A 22,821-nucleotide genomic window follows, 5' to 3' on the forward strand; every position below is an offset into this window, starting at 1 on the left:
GCCAAAGATGCATTTGCACGAACGGCGCTATTTGAAATCAGGCTTATACCTCTGCAGCCATGTTAATGGTCTTTTTTTCGTATCTTTTGGGCTTTAAGCAAATGTCTAATGACCGTTAGGTGATTGAATAAAAAGTTGGCGTGTCTGCTTTAGGCGGATGCCAGCAATGCTATCCTGGTTTCGTTGACACAATCAGCGCCACATTTTTTAACCAAAGCTACGTTTACGTTAGCTTGTACAGTGTTTGTGCTTGCAGAAGAGAAACAAAGGATGCATATTTTTAGAGACCGTAGTCAATCGCACATTGATTGTCATTTACTGAGTACCGTTCTAATACCGGACGACGAAAATGCAAAGCTTGTGAGCTGAAAATGAACCAGCTTATTGCTCCATGACTGTGGCCAATTCAAAGAAACAACCATCAGTTCTCATCTGGGGTTCTTTGTGAGAGACATATGCGACACTTGCCGGTGCAAAGTGCATATAAGCAGCCAATAATGTGTATTCTGAGAGAGAATTTAAATTCCACAGAAGGACCAAACCATTGTAGGAGTCATGGGAGTGGACGTCTCACTTGAAGAGCTGAAAGACCATGAACCCACGTACAAGGTATGCCCTTGCCAAGTGGCAAAGACTCATCGAGCTTCGAGCATTGGAGGACACGCCTTTGCCTGTTGGCATTCTGCTAACGTTTTATTGCATCTGCGCAGATCGGTCCTTCAGGCTACTCATTCATGATCAATAGAAATGGTTATGTCATGTATCATCCGGACATTAAACTACAAGTACGTTTTAAGTTGCACATTACCAGAGGTCAATTAAAAGTTCAAAAAGATTTACTGATAATTTTTCGCATTCATTTCAGCTGGGTTCTTTAGAAGAACCATTAGACATAGACATTCTCGATGTTGAAATTGAAAACCCGCTGAAAGAAAGGGTAAGTGCAAAAGAAGAACAAAAATCAAGGGATTTTGTTCTATAATTGCCCTGTTGACGCTTGAGCTGAATATTTTTTCTCTTAGATCCGGAAGAGAATGATCGAAGGACATTCGGGGCATGAAACTGTGGTCAGTCTGATCAGGATGCCGGACGAGGTGACCATGATTTGAAACCTCGCCTGCATTTTAGTTGACACTGGAAAGCTCAGCCTTATATTTCGTCCTCTCATACTTGCAGAAACACCTCGTTCCGCAGAACATGGTCTACTATTACAGGCACATGAACGACTCGGAATTCGGGTAAGCGCAACCGTAAGCAATAGGCATGGAATTCATTGCAATTTTACAATCTTCTGATTACCGGTGCAGAAAACTCTCCGTCGGTAAAAGAACTGTCGGCCTCCATTGGATGTTCGCATGCGTCTTTTCGTTAAGACCGTAGAGAATTTGATTGTGTCTCGCTCGCGTCTCTCTTCTTTTGCGCAGCGTCGCTCTGGCGTTCCCAGAAAAGCGGAAGTTGTACGTGCGTGTGGAAGGGATGCGCGCTGATGACGGTAAGGGAACGATTTTTCCAGGTTGGATCATAGCTCAATAGGCTGCACCATTCAACGCGTATAGCTTCTTGTCTTTTGCTGGTACTGCAATTATTTTATAAAAAGTTACGGAGTGTGAAGTCTTCTGGCACATCATTAGCGTATTTACTCGCTTATAGTAATACCTCCAGGTAGACTCCAAAATCGGGGGGTCGATGAGTACGTAGAAGAACTACCAGGGCCAGCCTCAAACACGGCTGAAAATGCAGGATATTAGAGTAGATAAAGACGGCAACGAACCTACTGCAGAAATCACTGCGTTCTGTCCGAGTTAAGCATTCAAAGCTGAACCTTGGGTGTTTCTTACTAAAAAGAAAATAAGGTACTAAAAGATTGCCCGATCGCCTTAACTGGCGAAAAAAGCAAAACTCTTACACCAACCGCGGCAGCTGCTGCTACCCTTATAGCGCAAATGTTTTGCCCTACCATTTTTTAGGAGAGCTGCGCGAAGATTTCTTGGATAAAGCGCTCTGCGCCAATCATTGCACTGAAAGCTCGCTTTTAGGCATTGTTGCAAAACGAAACTTCTCTCAGTGGCTGTACCCACGGCTTTATTTTGCACGTTGGCGCCTCAGAGCTTCCGTTAGTCGACCAATACAACATCTTAACTTTCGTTACTGCCGTAGTAGTGTAGTCCTCTCTCGGCGAAAAACCCATTGTCTGTGTGAAGCCTCCACGCTTCGAAGCCCTCTCCGGAGGAAGCACCCTCCGGTCGGTGCTCCACCCTACAGAGCACACCCGCCATAAGCCCACGCAGCGCCGGAAAAAAATCAAGCCACCCCCCCCCCCCCCTCCCCTAAACTCACCAACCCACCATCACTCCCCAGAGGGTCCAACCCCCACCGGCCTACTCACCTCACTCTACACCCAACTCCAGCCTCCACAGGCCTGAAGCCCACGCAACAGCGGTACGAGATGGTGAAATCAAATTCAAAGAAGCGAAATGATTCGACTATAGTGGAAGCGAAAACAAAGAAAATAAATGTGGAATCAGTACTGTTAATGCAGATTTGTCGCACCACACTGTATGACCAACTCAGAATTGCTGTCTTTAGTGGTTCCAAAGCTAGGGGGTTGAAGTATATGAGGGATCGACAAATATTCGAGTAAATATAATATAGAGGAAGCTCTTCTTCCCTTGAAATACGAAATACATGCCAGGCTGTTGGTCCTCGGTAAAGAATAATTATTTGCCTCAAGAGAAAACAGAGCAGTCTAACCGTTCAGCATAGCTTCATATCAACGCGGTTCGGGCATCTTTTGGACGAGAAGAAAGAGCGAACGTTATGGATCGTAATCGATCTGGCATGCTTCCCAGGTTTCAAGCCAGAGACAGAGAAAGGGGATGGTGTCCTTTTGGCTCCGTGGTAAGTGCTTGCCCCTCTGTGGCTTTGCTTTCGTGATTACCCGGCATGAGGACATTTGTTTTTATTTCTGCGGCACGGTCCAGATTGTACCTGGTATTCATAGATGAGCCATTCCAAGCCTTCGTGCTTGTGATTTAACTCTGCAACAATTGTATTGGGCTTTATCGATTCCTCAACAATGTGAAAACAATCTGCGACTATGCCGAAGGCTATACTATATATGTTGTCTTTACTTCAGGCGCTACTGCAAAAACATTCCGCGCCCCAAGGGACTCACGGGCAACATCAGCCAAGTCCTGGAAGCGTACCGGGCGGACCATCGTCAGTGTGAGTTTTGTCAGCATTTTGGTTTGGCAGGGTATTGTTTCACAATGAATCAAATAATAGTAATGGCAATGGTAGGCGCCAGTGGCAACACCTTCTCTTTTTGCATCTTGAGAAACGTAACGTCTTTCGTCTACTAAGAGCTGTGTGCCGTTCAGCGCATTACTGGAGTAGCGAGGCAAAATGAAAACGGAAGGAATTGCTTTAAAAGTATACTCCGCCTCCACATACTGATGACTGATAGACTACTAGAAATGGCGACCGAGCTAGAAAGCAGAGCGAATTGACTTAGGTACTGCTGTGCACCATACGCCAGGTCTACGTGCAGCAAGGCGCAGACTTGCTTCCTCCCTTGAAGCGCTTCAAGTAAAACAGAGAGAAGGGTATTGGCCAGTCGCGCGCCGCAAGAAAGATTGCGCTCCGCGGAGCTCAAGGTGCATGCTCGGTGAAAATCTGCATGCCCCGCGCGCACATTTTGGCCTTGCAGGTGATCCCATACTCATGCAGCGACTGCTCTGGGATATCGAGAACACGCGGGCCGTCGTCAGCAACTGGACGAGCGACGCCTTCACTGAGGAAAGGTGAGTCCAACACAAGGGTGGTACGGTCGAGGCACAGTCTAACCATGCACACTTGGAATATACGTCACGCACGGAACAACTCGGTTTTATTCTCGTATACAAGCACTTATATATTAGGGAGAGGTGGCTAAGAGAGGGGAAGGTATGTTGTGCAAAGGCGGGCGATCAGTAATCACGTCCCGTCTTTTGAGTATGCTTTGCTGAGAACGGGGTCAGCAAGTCTCGTCTAGAAGTTACCAGCTGTTAAGAACGGAGAATGCGAGCATGCCAAGAATTTTCAAGCGACTGGGAGCCGTCAATCGACAGAGGCTTCAAGGAGCGTCGGCGTGGCTCCGGCGCCACGAATGCAGGTGGCGGCGTCAACGAGGGATCCCCTCGCTGTTTTACGGAGAACACGATGGACATCCGCTGCCTGGAAAAATTATTCGGGACCGTTGTACCCATTAATTCAGGGCGCCGGACCCACCCGGGACGCACCGGCATGGTGTCGGTGGAGAACGCGGGCAGCGATTCTGGGAGTGATACATGGCCGACGCGTCTGTGTTTGTTTAGTTTGTTTACAAAGGCGAGCAACGACGCCGGAATGCTTGCGCTTCGGAAGAGATCTCGTCTTTCCCTGCGTGAAACCCTCTGCGCAAGTTCAGCATCGTCCTTTCACTACACGGGGCGTTGTGCGGTGCAGGTGTCTGACCTCTGACCTTCGACGCCGATTGGGCCTCCATTCGGGCTTGTCTTCACTGCTGCAGAGTGCACGGACCCCAATGTGCCAGAAGCGGCGAGATTGTGTCGAGGGCGTCCTGGTGGGTGGTTCCTATACACTGGTCACGCGACCGAATTTAGAGTGATTGGACGCATTTAAATTAACTAAATTTCCTAACTAGGGACCTGGGGACAGCGGACCCTACTTAAGCAGCAGTTTGGCATGGAGCCGCCGCGGTTGCTCAGTGGCTATGGTGCTCGGCTGCTGTCCCGAAAGACGCGGGTTCGATCCCGGCCGCGGCAGCTGAATTTCTTTGGAGGAGAAATTCGAGGCCCGTGTACTGTGCGATGTCAGTGCACGTTAAAGAACCCCAGGTGGTCGAAATTTCCGGAGCCTTCCACTACGGCGTCTCTCATAGCCTTAGTCGCTTTGGGACGTTAAACCCCATAAACCAAACCAAACCAAACCAAACCAGTTTGTCATGGGAGCGACCACCTTCCACTTGATTCTTTTCTCTCGAACTTGTCTCCCGTACTTGTCTTTCAAACTCTGTAAAAATGTAAATAAACCCTTTTATCTCCTCCACCTCGAAGCCCATCTCTTCTATTCGTAGCAGCAGACTTCCGAGCTGGGACCCGTGTACCTCGGCCTGACGAGAGTCACCCCTGGCAAACCAAGGACACACCTCTAATACAGCACATCTGTTTTTCCTGGGTGCTTCCGAGTACCCATACCTACTCGTCGACGACTGCTCCCAGGTCGGCAGTAGTAGACCACTTGAAGAAGATCGGATTGTCATTGGGCTTCAATCACCGTGCTTTGCCGCGTCGGAGTGCAGCCGTCTTCGACGCAAAATAACGACAGGTTGAATTTTGGGCCCAATATCTGGTGTCTCTTCCGTGCCGGCAGCCTCCACGACGAGCAAGTGCACGTTTCCTGAATTGACACGGCGAAGACTGGTGACAACAGTCTGGTTTCCGGTGATATCCCTGCGGCGTGCCTGCTTCGCGCGTCGGGAGTTCTGAATCACACGGGTCGGAGGACTTGTCGATCACCAGCTGGCCATGGAACAAGAGCAGACCTACCACAGCCTACCCTACATTGACGGCATCCTCTTATCCCTCTGGCTCAACGCATGACAGGGCGGGGGTAGGGGGTGGGGCGTTGGTGGGGGACCGTGTTTGTAAGTGCGGGGTGTGAGATTGTGCGTCAAAAGTGAACGTGACAGGCCGCTCCTCGGCGAGGCCCTCCTCTACCTGGGGACTTTAGGGAAAGAGAGCCCTATAAAACTCGGTAACGATCGAGTGCCGCCGAGGGACTCTCCCGTTGTTTACAATGTGTAAACAAACCCACTCGTTTCCTTGCACCCATCACTCAACTCCTCGACTCAGTTGTGCTCCTTTCGTGGCGGAAAGGGAGTCGACTTTGCAGCGGTTCCTTCAAGCAGCGGCTCTCGAACCCCACTTCCAACAACTGATTGTCATCGTGGAGAACGTGACTACTTCTGATCGCCCACCTTCATGCAGCATACTTACCCCACAGTTACCATCCTTCCCCTCATCCCGACATACGAGGGGGGACCCAAAAGAAACCGGATTTTTTGCATAAAAACTTTATTTAATAACTCTTGCACAAAATTCCTTCAGTCACCTTCAAAGTACTCTCCATGAAATGCGATGCACTTGTCAAGTCTTTTTTACCGCTGTTTGAAGCATCTCTGGAACTCTTCAACTTTGATATCGTCCAGTGCCCTTTGCGAAGCTGTTTGTATGGCCTCCACACCACCAAAACGCTTCCCTTTTAGACTTTTCTTCATTCTCGAAAAGAGAAAAAAGTCGCACGGGGTTAGGTCTGGTGAATATGGAGGGTGGGGAACGACAGTCCATCCCTGAGAGGCCAAATAGTGGGTCACTGATAAGGACGTGTGCGCCGGGGCGTTGTCGTGATGAAGGAACTTTTCACCTGATCGCCAAAGTTGGGGGTGTTTGCTCCGCACATCCTCTCGCAGACGTCTTAAAACTTCCAAATAAAAGTGCTGGTTAACAGTCTGGCCAAGGGGAACAAATTCTCGGTGCACAATTCCGCGAACATCAAAAAAGACAATGATCATTGTCTTCACATTCGGCTTCAACAGTCTTGCTTTTTTCGGTCTCGGAGAGTTGGGAGATTTCCACTGGCTTGACGCTTGCTTAGTTTCTGGGTCATACCCGTAACTCCAACTCTCATCACCTGTAATGATTTTGGTCAAGAAGTCTGGATCACTTTCAATCTCTTTTTTTAAATCCCGGCTCAAATTCAATCGAATGTTCTTTTGATCCTGGGTGAGAATGCGAGGAACAAATTTAGCGGAAACACGTCTCATTTGCAACTGCTCAGTCAAAATTCGCTGACACGAGCTCCAACCCACACCTGTCTCTTCTGAAATTTGGTCGATCGTGAAACAACGATCTTCGTTCATTTTTTGACGGATTTTTTCAGCGTTTTCATCGTTTCGAGGCGTTGAAGGACGCCCAGAACGAGCATGGTCTTCGACACTCATCTCACCACGTTTGAAGCGCCCAAACCACTCGAAAACTTGTGTGCGGCTCATAGTATCCTCCTTAAAAGCCTGTTGCAACATTTGGTAAGCTTCTGTCGCCGATTTTACACCCAGGAAACAAAACTTCCGACACACTCTTTGTTCTTTTAAATTTGCCATAAAGATTTCGCAGGCGGAACAAAATGACTGCAAGCGAAACACAAAACTACACTCAAATTTTTACCTACAAACTTATGTCGTCTGCACAGCTGTTTCGTGAAGGTCTCTACTAACCCCATCTAGCGGTATAACTCTCTACTACGTCTACGAGTGGCAGCGCGCTCTCAGTTCGGTTTTTTTTGGGTCCCCCCTCGTATATGTGCTTGTCTGCTTGAATAAAATTCTGTATTAGTCAGCCCCGTGTACATGGGTTCTTCCCTCTGTGACCTCTATTCTTGTCTGCAGTTCTCTTGGATCATGCGCCAGCTAGCTCAGAAACAAATCCACCTACCGAAGAGTCGTGTTTTGGACCACGGGTAACGAATTTTCGCGTGCTAAGTCAACACGATGGTCAGTGTGGAAGACCGTATTGGAGAGCTCCGGATTAGTTTTGGTTCTACGGCCTACTCTTACGTTGACCTAGAACTCAGGACACGGGCGTTTTAGCGTGTCTTCCGCAACCAAAACGCCTCTGCCGAGCTACTTTTCAGCTGTTGCATACCACAGCCGCTGGTGCATGGCGGTGAATATCCGAACTTTCCCATTTAACGAAGGGCAAAAACACAACAGCGCCACATAGAATGGAAAATTGAAGTGCCGACAGTAAAAGCTACGTGCCGGCTAGTTTCATGCAGCATGTGTGTTATCATCACGAATAAGCGTTTACTTGAAACAGTCATCAAATCTCATACGTATAGAAAAAGGTGGTCGTCGTTAACAAACAATAAAAAGTTTCATCTAAAATCATAATTAAAAGCGGTTCATTAGAACACACTTTTGACATCGTATTCGTTCGCCGCACACACACTCAGTGTGACGCAGCGGCACTGATTGACTGACATAATACCCCGTCTTATGCACTATCCATCCTTCGATGCTATTTCGCTGAATACATCTAACGGCAGGCGTTGCCTACAAAGAATGATGTAGCAGCGGACGACTGATCACCTGCGCACCGAGGCCTAACTTGTTGCGAATGCGCCCCTGACATGACAGTGGGAAGCCATGCGGGATGTGTACCTGCAGCTTCCAGGCAAAAGTGAGGCAGACTGGCACACATAGGACACATTTCGGGAATGCAACAAGAAAATCATCAGTAGTAAAATGAAGAGCCGGTCACAAAATTTTATTCTTAAACTTTTGTGGAGAACGAGGAGGCGCAGTAAGCTGCTTCAACAGCTTTCCTGCACGGTGTCGCCTTTGCCAAAACTCAACAGGCAATCTGCTTTGTTTTTTAAAAGGGCAGTAAAGCACTTACAGCACCCAATAAGCTCTAAATCTGTGTAAAGTAGTGAAAACCCTTATCCTCATCTTTCGAGAATTTCCGGTTTTCGGGAAGCCGTAAAGTATGCCCTATACGGGTCAGAAGCAAACCCCGCTGCCTGGTTACTGCTGGCAAAGTTGCATTGTCGCATCATAGCGGAATGTTTTCTTCGGAGTTGCGTCTTTCAAGAGAAGTGGCTTCAGTCATGTTATAAGTATTAATAGCAGTCATCCTACAAATATGATTCACACCAACGGCTGGCGCGTGCTTACGTGCTAAGTTTAATGGTGTATGCTGGCGAACAGACGGCGACCAACTCCGCGAGCCAGCTTCGCCCCATGACCACAAGCAAGAGCACACTTACGCTGCTTTGACACTTTAGTTCCTTCACATTTAGAACATTTAAGTTCCTTCTTTCGGAGCTGCCTTGGTGGCTCAGTGGTTATGGCACTTTGCTGCTGACCCGAAAGACGTGGGTTAGATCCCGGCCGCGGCGGTCGAATTTCGATGGAGGCGAAATTCTAGAGGCCCGTGCACTGTGCGGTGTCAGTGCACGTCAAAGAACCCCAGGTGGTCGATATTTCCGGAGCCCTTCACTACGGCGTCCCTCATAGCCTGAGTCGCTTTGGGGCGTTAAACCCCTATAAAACCAAACCAAAGACCAAGCCACCGCATGCACCGCACATTTGTTACTACCGCCACGTAACTGAAGCGCGACAGAGGTGTCCACTGCCCCGGGGGTCAGTTATGCGCTTTTCCTTTGCTTTCGAAGCTACCGCTCTCATCCGCTTCGGCGCAGCTCTGGAGCAGCTGAAGTTGGCTGAAGGTCAAAGCGACGGAGAGAGAGAGAGAAAAAAACTTTATTTTTCAGAGGAATTCGGGCCTCCTAGGACCCCTGGGTCCCCGCACGACCCCGCCACGCTCAAATCGTTAAACGACGGAGTGGACGAAACTCGCGGTACATGGCGCAGTTTAAAATATTTTGTTTTGTTCACAGGCGATGTTCGCGCTTCATTTCGACTTGAATGTGCATATCAGAATTTTTTTTCTTGCATTCGGCTTGTACTTTTTAAACAGTCTGCTGTAATGTCATTAGAGACAGCTTCTGAGTATCCTTGATAGGGCTGCTCATTGGCCTTCTTTTACCGGGTGCTGCCTTGGAATGTGTAGAAAGGATTCGGTTCGTTTTATAAACGAACCAATGCAGCGAACGAGGAGGGAAACCTTGTGTCCACAGAACAGCAGATGCTGTGAAATCAAACGAACTTCCGGTTCCGGCGCGTGCCGGATTATTATCTGCTTTACGCCTAATGTTCGAGCTGTTGTTAACACTTGTATCTCACTTCTTCGAACACGCCATGTTATGAAAATGTGTGCTCGATTCAGAAAACATGCTTATTTCAACCATTTTGTCTTCTCCCACACTTTAGGGACGGTATATTAGGGACTTTCGTGGGAACAGAAGGGGGACTAATACGCTACCATCCTGAGACGTAAGTGCTCTGGATTATTTTACATTCCCCTCTTTCAAACCAACGCGTTTGTTTGTCCATTACGCATTGATTCGTTTTTTTTTTGTTCTTCAGGATCGCCGAGTTCCTGGAGCCAGAGGCTAATCCTCAGAAAGCCTCATACTTTCGCAGAGCGCTATATGCCGAAGACTTCGTGTTTCTCATCAGCGACGTAAAACGTAAGGAAATATTAAGCAGAACGCTCACCTCATCACGCTTGAGTGCTCTTCGAACTGCTAATTGATGCGGATTATTTAGTAAGGTCTAGTCAAGTTCATGAGACGAACACCTAAAGCAGGCAAAAAAAAAAACAGTGCTTAATTTGGTCTGTTTTCTTGTTATGATGATGTCAGATTTTTTGGGTACTTTGTGTAAAGTTCTGGGAATGACCCAAACCTTCGAGATGCTTATCATAAACACATAACTGTCCGCTGCATAGTAGTACGGAGTGCTTCTTAGGATGTTCTCGCTTTTGTAGTATGGTAGCTAGAAATATTAAGTGACACAATTTTTCTCGCCAGTATAACTAGTAAAAATCATGTCATGTCACGTGAAAATCATATTCCTCTGAACAAAGGGCCACCTACACTAACCCCTTTTCTTGTTTGCACTAAGACGCTGCCATTACACTGAGCGAGTTTGTTGCAGGCACGTGGGGCCCGAACTCGACCCGAGGAAGCGTCATTATGGCCGCAAAAGCAGTGGACATCTACATAAAAAAGTCGGAGCTGACGCCAGCAGGTAAGGCAAGAAAGTTGTGAACGCCTGTGTTCAACCTATCACAGATGTTATGAGACATCCGAAGCCTGCTAACTCATTAACAAAACAAATTCAGTGGCTTTTCACATTGATCTACATACTGTCTGGGCCAACCACTGCGTTGTTTGTACTGCTATAAATGGTAAAAGAGGGAAAGGAGGTCATGTAAAACAAAAGATGGTCTTCCCTTTTGAACGTCTTTTGGGAGCGAAAAAGTATTTGAGCCACATCTGCGAATTAATACAATTAGAGGAGTATGTCAGGCCAGCAAACTTTATTTCGAAGATTGCTTATAAAAGTCCAGTTCCTGATTGGCGGACGTCTCGGCAACAATGATAGGCTAGCGCAGGTTGATTGCACGATTCGGGCATTTCCCGTGGGAGCCTTACTCTATGAGGACTGAGAGCAGAGGAAGGCGGCTAGTGTGGGATATTTATTTGATTTATGCCTTGCATTAGATGGGTCTGTGCGAGCGGAAACGGCGACGCTGATACTCACAACCTGTCCACCGTCGCAGCTAGCATTTAAATTACTTATTGGTGGCAAGAGGCTTCTCGGGAAGAGAACCTGCGTCTCACAAGCCGCATCGGTGGGTATGTTTGAAACAGCCACCTGCAAGGGCAATGGTGCATCGCTTAAACGCTGCACCAGGAGTGGTATGAGGACTCCCATCACTCTAAATGTAAAGCAGAGGATGACCAATACGGGCATTGGCTACAACAGAATGAGCAACAACAGAAAATGCTAACACATTCTTCGGATACACCGAGGATTTTCCAAGAGTTCTGATTAATTTCACTTCAGCACTGGGTAATACTGGCTGAAAAGGCTGCAATAACGCTGTGAAGGACATGAGAGAACGAGGCAGATACTTGCGCTCCCTCATGCGCGTTCTCAGCGCAAGTGTCTGTCTGGTTCCCTCCTGTCCTGTCTCCATAGCGATGTGCAACCTTTTCGTCAGTACGGAACAACAAGCATGTATGCTCTCTCCAGACAATACAGATACAAAGCCTGCTGCAGGAGCAGAGAGAGAGAGAGTGACGGAGCACGTGTCCTTATCACTTCGTCTGCTGCACGCGGGAACGGTAACGCGTGGCAGTGCCTCCAGGGCTCGAGATAGTATCCTCGCATATTGTCATCATCTTAGCGACAGCACTTGCTGCTACCGCTGCTATGTAGTTATTTTCTCTATGTGAGTATAGGTTCAGCCGCCAGACTTTTTGAGTAGAGCGTCTACCAGCCCGTTCTTTGCCTGCCGTCGCCGCCACGTGACGCTATGGATACGCTTCTTTCTCACAATCCGCGTGAGAGTTTCTTCTGCTATGCCACCTACTAGCGGCGGCAGAGGTGGCTAGACAAGAATCAGACGGAATGAGAGCTGCCGGAGGAGTGAATGAAGTTTATTCTCGGCCATGATACAGAACATGTGTACAGGATCATCACATGCCTGCATGCGGGGCACTTCCCATGACCGGCGGCGCCACAGCGGGCGCTTCGTATAGCGGCGCGCATTCCCGAAGGATCTCATGACGGCTCGGCGCGCACACCAGGCACTTTCTGTGTCGTGTCCGGCCGACGCACTCGACTTACGCCGCAGCACCTTTCCTTCTGGCTGAGCCGCACCCCCTTACGGCCACTGCATATAAACTTGGGGCCACAACTCTGTCTCTTGCATAAAGATTTCCGCCCCAAGCACACACGCGACACTGCTTACCATATATAGCTTGTCCCTGCTATGTTTGCCTAGTGCGGCTCAGCACTTGTTCACCGACTTCATTGCAGTCGTGGGTCTCATCGTGGAGGAGCGCATCATCCACGCCTCCCTGATGACGATGTCTGCCAACGGAAGTTCGGGCGAGCACCTCCGTTGTGCAGACGAGGTGAGTGGTCGTCGTTCTTCTGCGCACAGTCTTTAACAGACAAGCTTAGCACACCGTTTACCGTGCTACCGCTACTGTTACCTCAGCACCGGGCACAACGCGTGTCGTCAGTGCGCATGCGCAGATCACCTTGACGGCGCGCCAGGTAACCGGCAGATGCGCGTGTAGCTGCCGCATCGGGTCCAGTCAGTGCGTGCGTAGTGGCGGTGGGTGGGATCCTGCTATTCCGGTAAAGGTAACACGGTATGCTAAAGGCGTCTAATATTATCCTTGCGGAGCGTCGTGGTGAAGGCGAATGCGTTTTGGCAAAGATAATTCCAAGGAGGAAGTAGCCCATTGTTCCTACGACTAAGAGCAACTTTAGAGCGGCATAACCGTGATACCTGCTGCCGGAAGAAAACCATGGCTAGTAGACATCTTTAGCATAGCGTGTACCATGTTACCGTCACCGTTAGTGCAGGACTGGGATCCCGCCCACTGCCAGTGAACAGGCGCTGATTGGTCCCGATGCGGCAGACGTGCTGCAGCTGCCGGGTACTTGGCGCAATCTGGCGCCCTCGAGCCAATCAGCGCATACGCATTGGCAGTGGGCGGGCTCCTGGTACTCTGGTAACGCTAGCGGTAACACAGTACACGGTACGCTAAAGGTGCCTAGTATGACGGGAAGCTTCTACGTGTGTACTTAAAATGACATCGCGTTACTGAAACACATTTGCGCACAAAATTAAAATCGGGCTGCAATACTTTTCCCTGGTTTCATTTGTCGATAGACGCACATTTAGTTTCTTCTTTTAGAGCTGCCGCGGTGGCACAGTGGTTATGGCGCTCGGCTGCTGACCCGAAAGACGCGGGTTGGATCCCGGTGGCGGCGCTCGAATTTCGATGGAGGCGAAATTCTAGAGGCCCGTGTACTGTGCGATGTCAGCGCACGTTAAAGAACCCCGGGTGGTCGAAACTTCCGGAGCCCTTCTCTACGACGTCTCTCATAGCCTGAGTCGCTTTGGGACGTTAAACCCGCACAAATCATAATCATTCATGGTTAACGAACACAAAGAAGACGACAATAAATCAATAAATCATAAACCCAAAGTTCCTTCTTTTGGTAATAATTTTGAAGGCCAAGTTTTCAATCACTTCTTTTCGAAAGTTAGAGATGCCAGCTTTAAAAGGATGCTGTACACGCAGTGCAGTTGTGCAAACGAAAGTTGAGCTGTTAAAACTGTCTAATGAATATTACAGGATTTTATGGAAAAGAAGAAGAGAGAAAGAGGTGCGAACCGAGATTTTACATCGCACCACTGCACTTACAGGACGCACACGCAAGTTGAAAATGTGACTCTACAACACCCTTGGGTTTTATGCGCGATGCAAATCGTTGCAAGCGCATGATTGGCGGAGTAGAGATAAGAGTGTACGGGCATTGTCTATCTCGCCGCTTTCCCACGGTCAGCCATCGTAATATAGCTTTCAGTATGGCGAAAATAAAAGAAAATGCCGAGGTACTGCTACACCCAATTGAGTCAGGCGTTCGAGATTGGCGTTAGCATACCGGAACTGGTGCTTCCCAGCCATCACCGCTAAGCTGGACGCTCTTATTGAATGGCGTCTTTTTTTCGGAATACTTTCTCCAAGCAAATGAATCAGCTAGAATGCTCGGCATGGCCCTTGAAAGAGAGCACCTGTAGCTTAACGCCGCTCCATTTACCTTCTCAATGAAGACCAAGCAAAGAGGACCAGCTAGGCGTTTGAGAAGGAGAGGGGAAGGGAGATTAGCGCTGCTTTCTCACCCAGGCAGCGTTAAGGAAGATGCTAAGTCCGTCTATTATGGGTACAACGCGCACAGAATTAAATGAATGTCTGTTAATTACTAAGGATTTTCACTGACGGCACAAGCCCTGATCTGCAACAGCATTAATTTGTTTTTTCTTCGTGCCTCTCTTATACATGCCTCTCAATAAGACTGCGGTGATGAAAGCATAAGCAACTCTGAATGAATGCCAGCTTCGTTATTCATACCTGGACTGATGTAATATAATTCTGGGAAAGCAAAATATTTAGCTTATGAAAATGTTTATTTGAATTCAGCGTTGAGCTCTCTTTGTTCTTGTCGGCTTAGTTCTTTACAGCGCTTAGTCCACTGTGCTACAGCGCAGTGAAGAATTACTGATGCGCTCGCGCTCACGGCCGTGACAATATTTGCGTACTTTCATCCCTGCATGAAGTTACAGTTTCTTGAGGCCTTGTTTTGGAGTGAGACGGTAAAAGCTAGTGCAATATGCAAATAGTGTCGGGCGATACTAAGCGACTAACGCCCATTCAGCGCTTCGATAAATCTCTAATAGCTTCCACTTTGTCTCCACACGTGTAACCGTGTCCTTAGCGCTCGACGTAGCGTCAGTCCGGCCAATGTATGTTGCGCACTGGAGGATTAGTTCAAGATTTTGAAGGCTCTGACTCCTTTACCGGCACATGTGCTACGCCGCCACTTGGCGTTATTTTTTTTATTTTCCTGGATCCAAAGCCACTTCATCATTAGAGTCGTATTCGTCGCTACTGTAACGAAGTTGTGCGGCACAGCTCTTGACATGGTCAAATGTTTAGGGGAATCCCCCAAGGTGGAGTAGATTTGTAATAAGGGAGTAATTACTCATTGGCATCCACACGAGCGCAGCCATACGGCTGCAAAGGAAAGCTGTACAGCTTTCTCAGAAACTTCGCAGTTAAAGAACGGCCAGCTCTTGACATGATCGCAGCGGCTGCTTGTCTCTCGAGGAGGTTAATGACGTCATTCTCTTCACCTCCTGTTTGACACGGCGGCTTGGCGCACTAATAAAGAGTGAATAATGGAACCACCCGCACATGGTCGAAATTAGTCCAGCGCCCTCGAGCACAGCGCCTCCTTCTTTCTTTTCACTTCCTCCTTCATCACTTCTCTCACGGCGCGGTCGAAATGCCCATCGACAAGTCAGACAGTTACTGCATCTTTTCTTTCTCGAAAACCAATTTTGATTTGAATTTCCGTTGAAAACATTATGGACTCGATCAATGTAATTGATGCGCAAGAATCCAATAGCATCCAGTCATGGATCGAGCGTTCATTGTTGTTTGATGGAAACCCTGCTGCGGTGTTCAAGTCTCCCACCATTCCGTACCGCTCCATTCACGTCAGATGGCACTTACATGAGCATTTTTTTTGCACACTGTAATTGGGAGCGGATAGATGTGAATGAAAAAACGACATCCTTCGAGATGTTTCAGATACAGCAACCTCAAGCAGAATGGCTTTCAAGAATGGAAGCTTTGAATAGTTACCAAAATTTTAATTTCTCTTCCAAATGTTATGTAACGCTCTGGGTCTAGTTGCGTCTTTAGCACGCAATTATTTCTTTGTTTCTCGATTTGGCAACCGCGTTCTGGCTCGCTGGCACCGCTACACAGAGGAAATGATGATGTGCCCGCACTGCACAATGCTAACGCGCGGCGCAATATCCCACCTCCTGTGGGGCTACCCTGGCTTCGCCACCAGCCGTTTTGATATCCGACCCTGCCATCTGAACTGCCGCTCGCTTCTGGAAACTGATTCGGATGTCTAAATAGTGTTTGCAAGATATGCCTGCCTTAGTGGCCTGATCAGAGGAATGGGAAGTGACCATGCGCCTTCCTTACCTGTAAATGGCTTTCAACTCAACTCAATTCGGCAATAAAGAAAAAAAAAAGCTTCGATCATGTAGCGACCTAATGCAGCGACCAGCGCAGCTAATATTTTAGATCTGCGTCCCTCTCGCGGCCTATGCTACTCCTTTATTTCGCACTTCCACAGAATTTGACATAAGCGCCGGACTTGCCGGGTTTTCGCTTCAACCAGGCTTCTATGCCATCGAATAAAAACGCAAAGTGAGAACTCCTTATGTCTTTGCAGGACTTCGTCGTCTGCTATCTTCTGGACGAAGGCGGCTTCATCCTCACCACCAGCACGGATGACCACACTGAAAACGTACGTGCTGAGAGAATTCTCAGTTGGAAACTTATGTTTAGCACAGAATAACACATCCACTGAGTTTCAACACTACAGCCCACCTTGCTTTTTCTCTCAATCATATGTCAAGACAACGCTGTAGACGCAAGGTGTTTAAAGCATTTGAAGGTAAAACGAGGATGGGCTGTATATTCCGCAGGTTGGAAAGTTCGTGGGAGCTGTCGATCCTGAGCTGATGGATGACATGCTGAAGAAATCGGTTTACTTCAAGTGAGTTCTCTGGCATCTAAAAAAATAAATAATCCCTTTTCTGGAAAACATTTGCGATGCATACCTCTGTTTATTATTTTTATCGTTCAAAGTATTCTTTATTTTTATTCACGGGTAGTTCTTGCCAGAGCCCGCTTGCCGCGCGGCTTGATACCCCTATGGAATGCCTGTACATAAGTACCTATCTTTGAGTCCAAATCGAAAGCCCTACTAAATGTGTCTTTCTTCAGGGTGGAAGAACTACATACAGAGTCCCGGTGTCCAAGAATGCGCCGATACACAGCTGGTGCCCGATCTTCGCTTCTGGTAAGCTGTCATCGAAGCCCAAACGTTGGCAGCTTCGCCTCGAGTGCTTTGGGTGCATAGACATCGGAAATTGCACATTTTCGACGCAACGCCAAAAGATTTTTCAAAATACACTACTGGCTTATTGGCCTTCTGATTGCTCGAATATCTTCATGGTTTCGAAGAAGTGCAATATACCGGTGTTTCCCTAGTGCGCATGTAGGGCAGAACAGGACCAGTTAGGCAACTCCTCGCTGGAGCTTGCTAAAAAGCACTGTGTTGATATGGCCGGTCTCTTACTTAAGTCGGGAGTAGTTTTTTCGGTAGGTGTCAGCTGGTTTCTGATACCCTGCACGCCACTGATTAGCTGCGACTGACCGGCAGAAAGCTTGTGCTGTTCTTTGAGAAATTTGTCGGGGCCTGGGTTTGATTCAACGTCTGATTCAACGATCCAACAATAGCAGAGAGGGAATAACCTTAGCACACTCTACAGCAATAGAAAGGCAGCACCGTGGGCTCGGCAGCTCCAGAAGGCAACGGTGGCTCGATCTTTTGGTAAGAAGGCAGTAGGGTTGACTGACCTGCATGGCGAAGATTATCGGGTTAGATGACTTTATCGCGGCAATGCAACCGAGCCCACAGGGCGCCGTGCGCAGGTGACACAGCTTTATAGTAGGCGCGCAGGTTACCGTCGATGCCAATGGGGCGGACCAGGGTAGATGGATGGTCAGCTGCTCTGTTTGCGGCGCTGGTATACACTTCCAAACTGCAGCCAGTTGACAGAAAGGGCCACCGTGACGCGTCGAACGAGACGGCTTGCCGGGAGCAGTGACGTCCGAAGGCAGTGGCGTAGTCAGAAATATTTTTCGGGGGGTTGTTATATGCCGCGGCTAAAAAAAAACAAAAATAAAGAGCGATTGGGCTCAAACCTTACCTTAGTCATATTTCCGTTTTAATAAAGCTGGGAGGGTAGTTGTTTCCTTCACTGTGACATTTACATAAGAGTACGAGTGTACACAAGACTCTGAGGACTTGATTGGTGAAGAACATTTATTCTCTCACAGAAGAAAAGAGCAGCCGCGGCTATTCGCAATATTTTTCATATGATATAGAACAACACAAACGCGGCTGCTCGACAACAAAGTCAACAAGTGCGAACGTATTGGATTTGTCAAAACTTCTAACCCATGCATGTGAACCTGCACCTGGCCGCAGAATCGATTTTAAAAAAATATAAGCACTTTTTATTTTCGTGATAGTTTATGATCATGCGAGGACAGTGCAAACGATGAGAAAGTAGGCTAACGTGAAAAGGTACGTCTAATTGGGTTAACTGTGCCTACAATTAAAAGGAATGCCATACGTCGTGCGATGGCGAAGAAGTGAGTCATTTTCTGCAACAACTTCCGCTTCCTATATTAGAGCCCTGACTACGTACATCAATCGTTTCGAGAGTAAACAGGCAACGCAAATGCATCAGAACATTTATCCGCCGCGGTGGCTCAGTGGTAAGGCGCTCGTCTACTGAGCCGCAGTACTCGGGTTCGAACCCGACCGCGGCGGCCGCGTTTCGATGGAGGCGAAACGCAAAAGGCACCCGTGTGCAGCGGGATGTTAGTGCATGATAAAGATCCCCAGGTGGTCGAAATTATTTCAGAGACCTCCACTACGGCATCTCTTCTTCCATTCTTCTTTCGCTCCCTCATTTATCCATTTATCCCTTCCCTTACGGTGCTCTTCAGGTGCCCACCGAGATATCTGAGACAGTTTCTGCGTCATTTCCTTTCCACAAAATCAATTTTCAAAAGCCAGTTTTCATCAGAACGTTCCTTAATAATTACTTTAAAGAAAAACAATTAGAGATCACTGTTGTGATCCGCACTGGGAGAATGGGAAAGCATTGACGCCTCCTCGGCACTGGTCGCCTCTTTTTGCCTTTCTTTTATCATTTTCTTTTGGTGTGTTAACTAACTTAGCTACTCAATTAACGTAATTACCTTGAGCTTTAATTCAAGGTCAATTTATTTACTCTCATTATGCCTGCTTTTATCTCAAGCAACCATTTTGGTTTTTTAAATTTGGTGCCATGGTTGCTTTCCCGTCCACTTACTATATCGCCGTCCAGCCTATTCAACCGTCCAATGGTTTTTGCTGACAACTAAATAACAGCATTTTTGTCAATGACACTTTTTTCTTCGAATAATTATCACTCATCAAATACATTCAAATCATTTCAATTTTATTTTCACTCTCTAGCCTATTTTTCCCCTATTTTGCCGTCCACGGCTATTTTCCCGTCCACGCACTTTATAGACGTCCGCGCTATTTCAATGTTTTCCGAGATTTTTGGGTCTGATTAATTAACTAAGGAGACCCGCCGCGGTGGCTCAGTGGTTACGGCGCTCGGCTGCTGACCCGAAAGACGCGGGTTCGATCCCGGCCGCGGCGGCTGAATTTCTTGAAGGCGAAATTCTAGAGGCCCGTGTGCTGTGCGATGTCAGTACACGTTAAAGAACCCCAGGTGGTCGAAATTTCCGGAGCCCTTCACTACGGCGTCTGTCATAGCCTCAGTCGCTTTGGGACGTTAAACCCCAATAAACCAAACCAACCAGACATAATGTTTTTTTGCGCAGCATCATCACATCATCCTCTTTCGATCGCAACCACTAGTTCGATGCTACCGCAAATGGGATCGTCACAACTGCTGCGGACACGTTTTGCGGACACGCTTAGGTGACACGACCCCACCGACATAGCCTAGAAATGCTTTCGCATTAACAAGGGCCACTGTATGAAATTGAATGCGGAACATTCAAGCGAAGAAAAAGCGCGCTTTTAAAATATGGTATCGGTAATGCATGAATCTTCTGCTAGTTCCTCTACCAACTGAACATTACTTAAAATCGTAGCGGAGGAGGGGGGGGAGGTATGCTGCGCTCAGTATTATTATTTTTTTTTTTTTGGGGGGGGGGGGGGGGGCTTTGACACCGAACCCCCCTTCCTGGCAGCAGGGCGAAGAAGAGGATCTCGGTGACGAGGGAAGCAAACACCTGCATGGCGAAGTTAATCGGGTTATTCACTTTATCATGGCAATGCCACGTTATCAGCCCCTCGTTGTAAGGAATTTAAGTCAGCCCCTAGCCAGCGCCGCTAAGCCTTGAGACCTATGGCGCTTGAATAGAAAAAGTGGCATTTTTATGGTCTAACTTATTGTCATATAAACGACTGTGTTTTCACGCAGGAGTTAAGTTACAGCTTCTGGGTGATCTCCCGCACACGTCAGGAGCAGCGGCGTCTCGATATTTATCCTGATATTCTCTCCAGAACCATTTAGTGTTTAATCAATGACCGTCTATGGAAACGAGTAGCACTGAAAGCCGTTTTGGACAACCAGAACAGGAATTTTGATGAACCTACATCTCGAATCGCTCTTTCAAGCTCCAATAAATCATGGAGTGAGATTTCCATTGTTCAATGTCGTGTCTGTCAAACACGAAAAATGTCCAGAATGGAAACCTTATCTCTTGTAACTGTAACTGTAAAATAAAGTATCCATGTGCTGTGATTAAACTATCATTTGCGTGTGTGTAACAGTACAGAGACTATTCTGGTGATCTATTATGAAGATATTGTACATATTTGTTATTTCATGCATTCTCTTGTTATTGTTTTACTGCTGTCTGTCATCGCCGTGCCAAACCGCTACGGGAGAAGGGAGCTTTGTCAAGCCGCGTGAGCGGCTTTTTTTTTTTCTTTCCCCTCAGCCATTGTATATGACTGAAATAAATGAACTGAACTGAATTGTACAGCTGTAAGACAATGCGTCCAAACGCACTTATGCGTGGCTCCACAACCGGGATGTCCAAAGCTGCTGCACACAGATGAAAGTTCTCCCGTCGAACCTTCCCTACTGCCATGTTTGTTTGTATTTTTTAATATAAATATACCTCCGCCTCAAGCATCACGTGGCGGCTGAACAAGTGAACTAGACCGGCTCCCCGAATATTTCGGTAACGACAGTGCTGGCCTGGCAAGAAGAAAAAACTTAATGCACCGCTATTGCTCTGTTATCGGGACCGTAGCGCTCGATTTACTAACATTGGGAAGTCATAGGTTTCATACTCCGAGCGGGCCATGGCCAGAGCTTTTCGGTTTTAAACCAGAATATGGCAAGAGTAACTTGTCCGACATTGCAGTGGAGCTTGTGACTTACTTTTCAGCCCCTTGAAAGCCTCATCAGAGCATTCGACATCAGTTGGATCTTCGATGCATCATCTTGGTGGGTATTGATTTTCTAACACTGGAGTGACTGCTGTCAGTTCAGTTAACCTTAATGCTTGCCTAGGGTAACATGACCCTGAGCTTTATTTTCTTCCATTTCAGGCAACTAATCAAGATGTGGTTATACGCGTAAGTACAGCGTTGAAGCCTCCTTGTAGATGTGTTTGTAACGGCCGGGTTATGCTATGCATAAGATTTCATTATATTAATTCTGCAGCTATTCTTCCAGAAACGCGACACTCTTTTCGAAAGAAAACACCGATATTCTACAGCAAGTTCTTGCAGCACAAAATTCTGAAGGCGTACGCCGCCCAGAACTTTTGCAAGCTATGGAGGGGGTTGCTCAGAGGGTGGTATGTTACCTGGCTGTCGGAAAATTTTGTATTGCAAAATGTGAACTTTCTTCATAAGTCTTGAGCATCAGCAATTGTCAGTAGCCTCAGTGCTTAAAAACCGAACCGGTGGAACTCAGATATTTAACATGCGCATTCTGTAGGGTAGCAAACCGATTATCCTTCGGGTTACCTCCCTGCCTTTCCTTTTATTCCTCCTCCTCTGCAGTATACTTTCTGCCCTTGTTTTTATTCCGAGGTAATAAAACGAAAGTAACGATGATTTCTATTCCATATTAGCGCTACGGCGAATATAGTACGGTTCTTAGTATGAAAAAAAGTATGCAGCATTCAGCATACTTGAAACAACTTTCTTACTAGAATAAGCAAAGTGCTTCAATTTTTCGATTGTTGAGACCTAAACCCGAAGATGACGACAACAACAAAAAAAAATCAGGAAACAAAGTGGGAGCATTATTAATTTCTTATTACCTGATAAAAACTTACATCTTTATTTACTATGCAACTGATATGACCACAAATGCCAAGGAAAACCGTGCATACATTACTACCATTGACCACTCTTATTTTTTTCCTACCAATTAGGATTACACTACCGATATTAGACGAAAGACTATATTAGTCGATGTCAGGAGGAAGGAGTGGGCTTGGGAAGAGCACGTAATGGGAAGGCAAGATAACCGCTGTTTCTTAAGGGTAACAGAGTGGATTCCAAGAGAAGGCAAGCGCAGGGGGTGGCAGGTAGTTACGTGGGCGGATGAGATTAAGTTTGCGGGAACACGGTGGCAGCAGCTGTAAAATGACAGGGTTAACAGGAGGGACATGTGAGAGGTCTTTGCCCTGCAGTAGGCGTAGTCAGGCTGCTGCTGCTGCTGATGATGATGGTGATGAAATCCACAGGAAGAAGGCGGAGTGGGTCAGGGACCACACAATTTAGTGGACTTGAGGATGGCATCTAACGAGATAAGATAACCGTTGGTCGTTAAGGGTAAAGGACTTGAT

General features: G+C 47.4%; 1 protein-coding gene across 2 annotated transcripts in view; it reads left to right on the forward strand.

Annotated features, from left to right (window-relative positions):
* Positions 1–22,821, forward strand: part of LOC149359227 (voltage-dependent calcium channel subunit alpha-2/delta-1-like) — a 229,277-nt gene that overhangs the window by 187,856 nt on the left and 18,600 nt on the right. For both annotated transcript variants that reach the window (XM_089571499.1, XM_089571500.1), the window contains 18 exons: positions 532–609; positions 711–785; positions 866–937; positions 1,023–1,094; positions 1,177–1,238; positions 1,425–1,492; positions 2,850–2,898; positions 3,137–3,225; positions 3,710–3,803; positions 9,935–9,997; positions 10,091–10,194; positions 10,664–10,756; positions 12,557–12,654; positions 16,574–16,648; positions 16,830–16,900; positions 17,131–17,206; positions 21,406–21,464; positions 21,569–21,595. In XM_089571499.1, coding sequence (XP_089427625.1) covers positions 532–609; positions 711–785; positions 866–937; positions 1,023–1,094; positions 1,177–1,238; positions 1,425–1,492; positions 2,850–2,898; positions 3,137–3,225; positions 3,710–3,803; positions 9,935–9,997; positions 10,091–10,194; positions 10,664–10,756; positions 12,557–12,654; positions 16,574–16,648; positions 16,830–16,900; positions 17,131–17,206; positions 21,406–21,464; positions 21,569–21,595 — 1,325 coding nt within the window. The remainder of the gene's footprint in view (positions 1–531; positions 610–710; positions 786–865; positions 938–1,022; positions 1,095–1,176; positions 1,239–1,424; positions 1,493–2,849; positions 2,899–3,136; positions 3,226–3,709; positions 3,804–9,934; positions 9,998–10,090; positions 10,195–10,663; positions 10,757–12,556; positions 12,655–16,573; positions 16,649–16,829; positions 16,901–17,130; positions 17,207–21,405; positions 21,465–21,568; positions 21,596–22,821) is intronic.

This window comes from Amblyomma mixtum, chromosome 2 (assembly GCF_055824585.1).
Source record: "Amblyomma mixtum isolate Tamu chromosome 2, ASM5582458v1, whole genome shotgun sequence".
Classification (NCBI taxonomy): Eukaryota; Metazoa; Arthropoda; class Arachnida; order Ixodida; family Ixodidae; genus Amblyomma; species Amblyomma mixtum.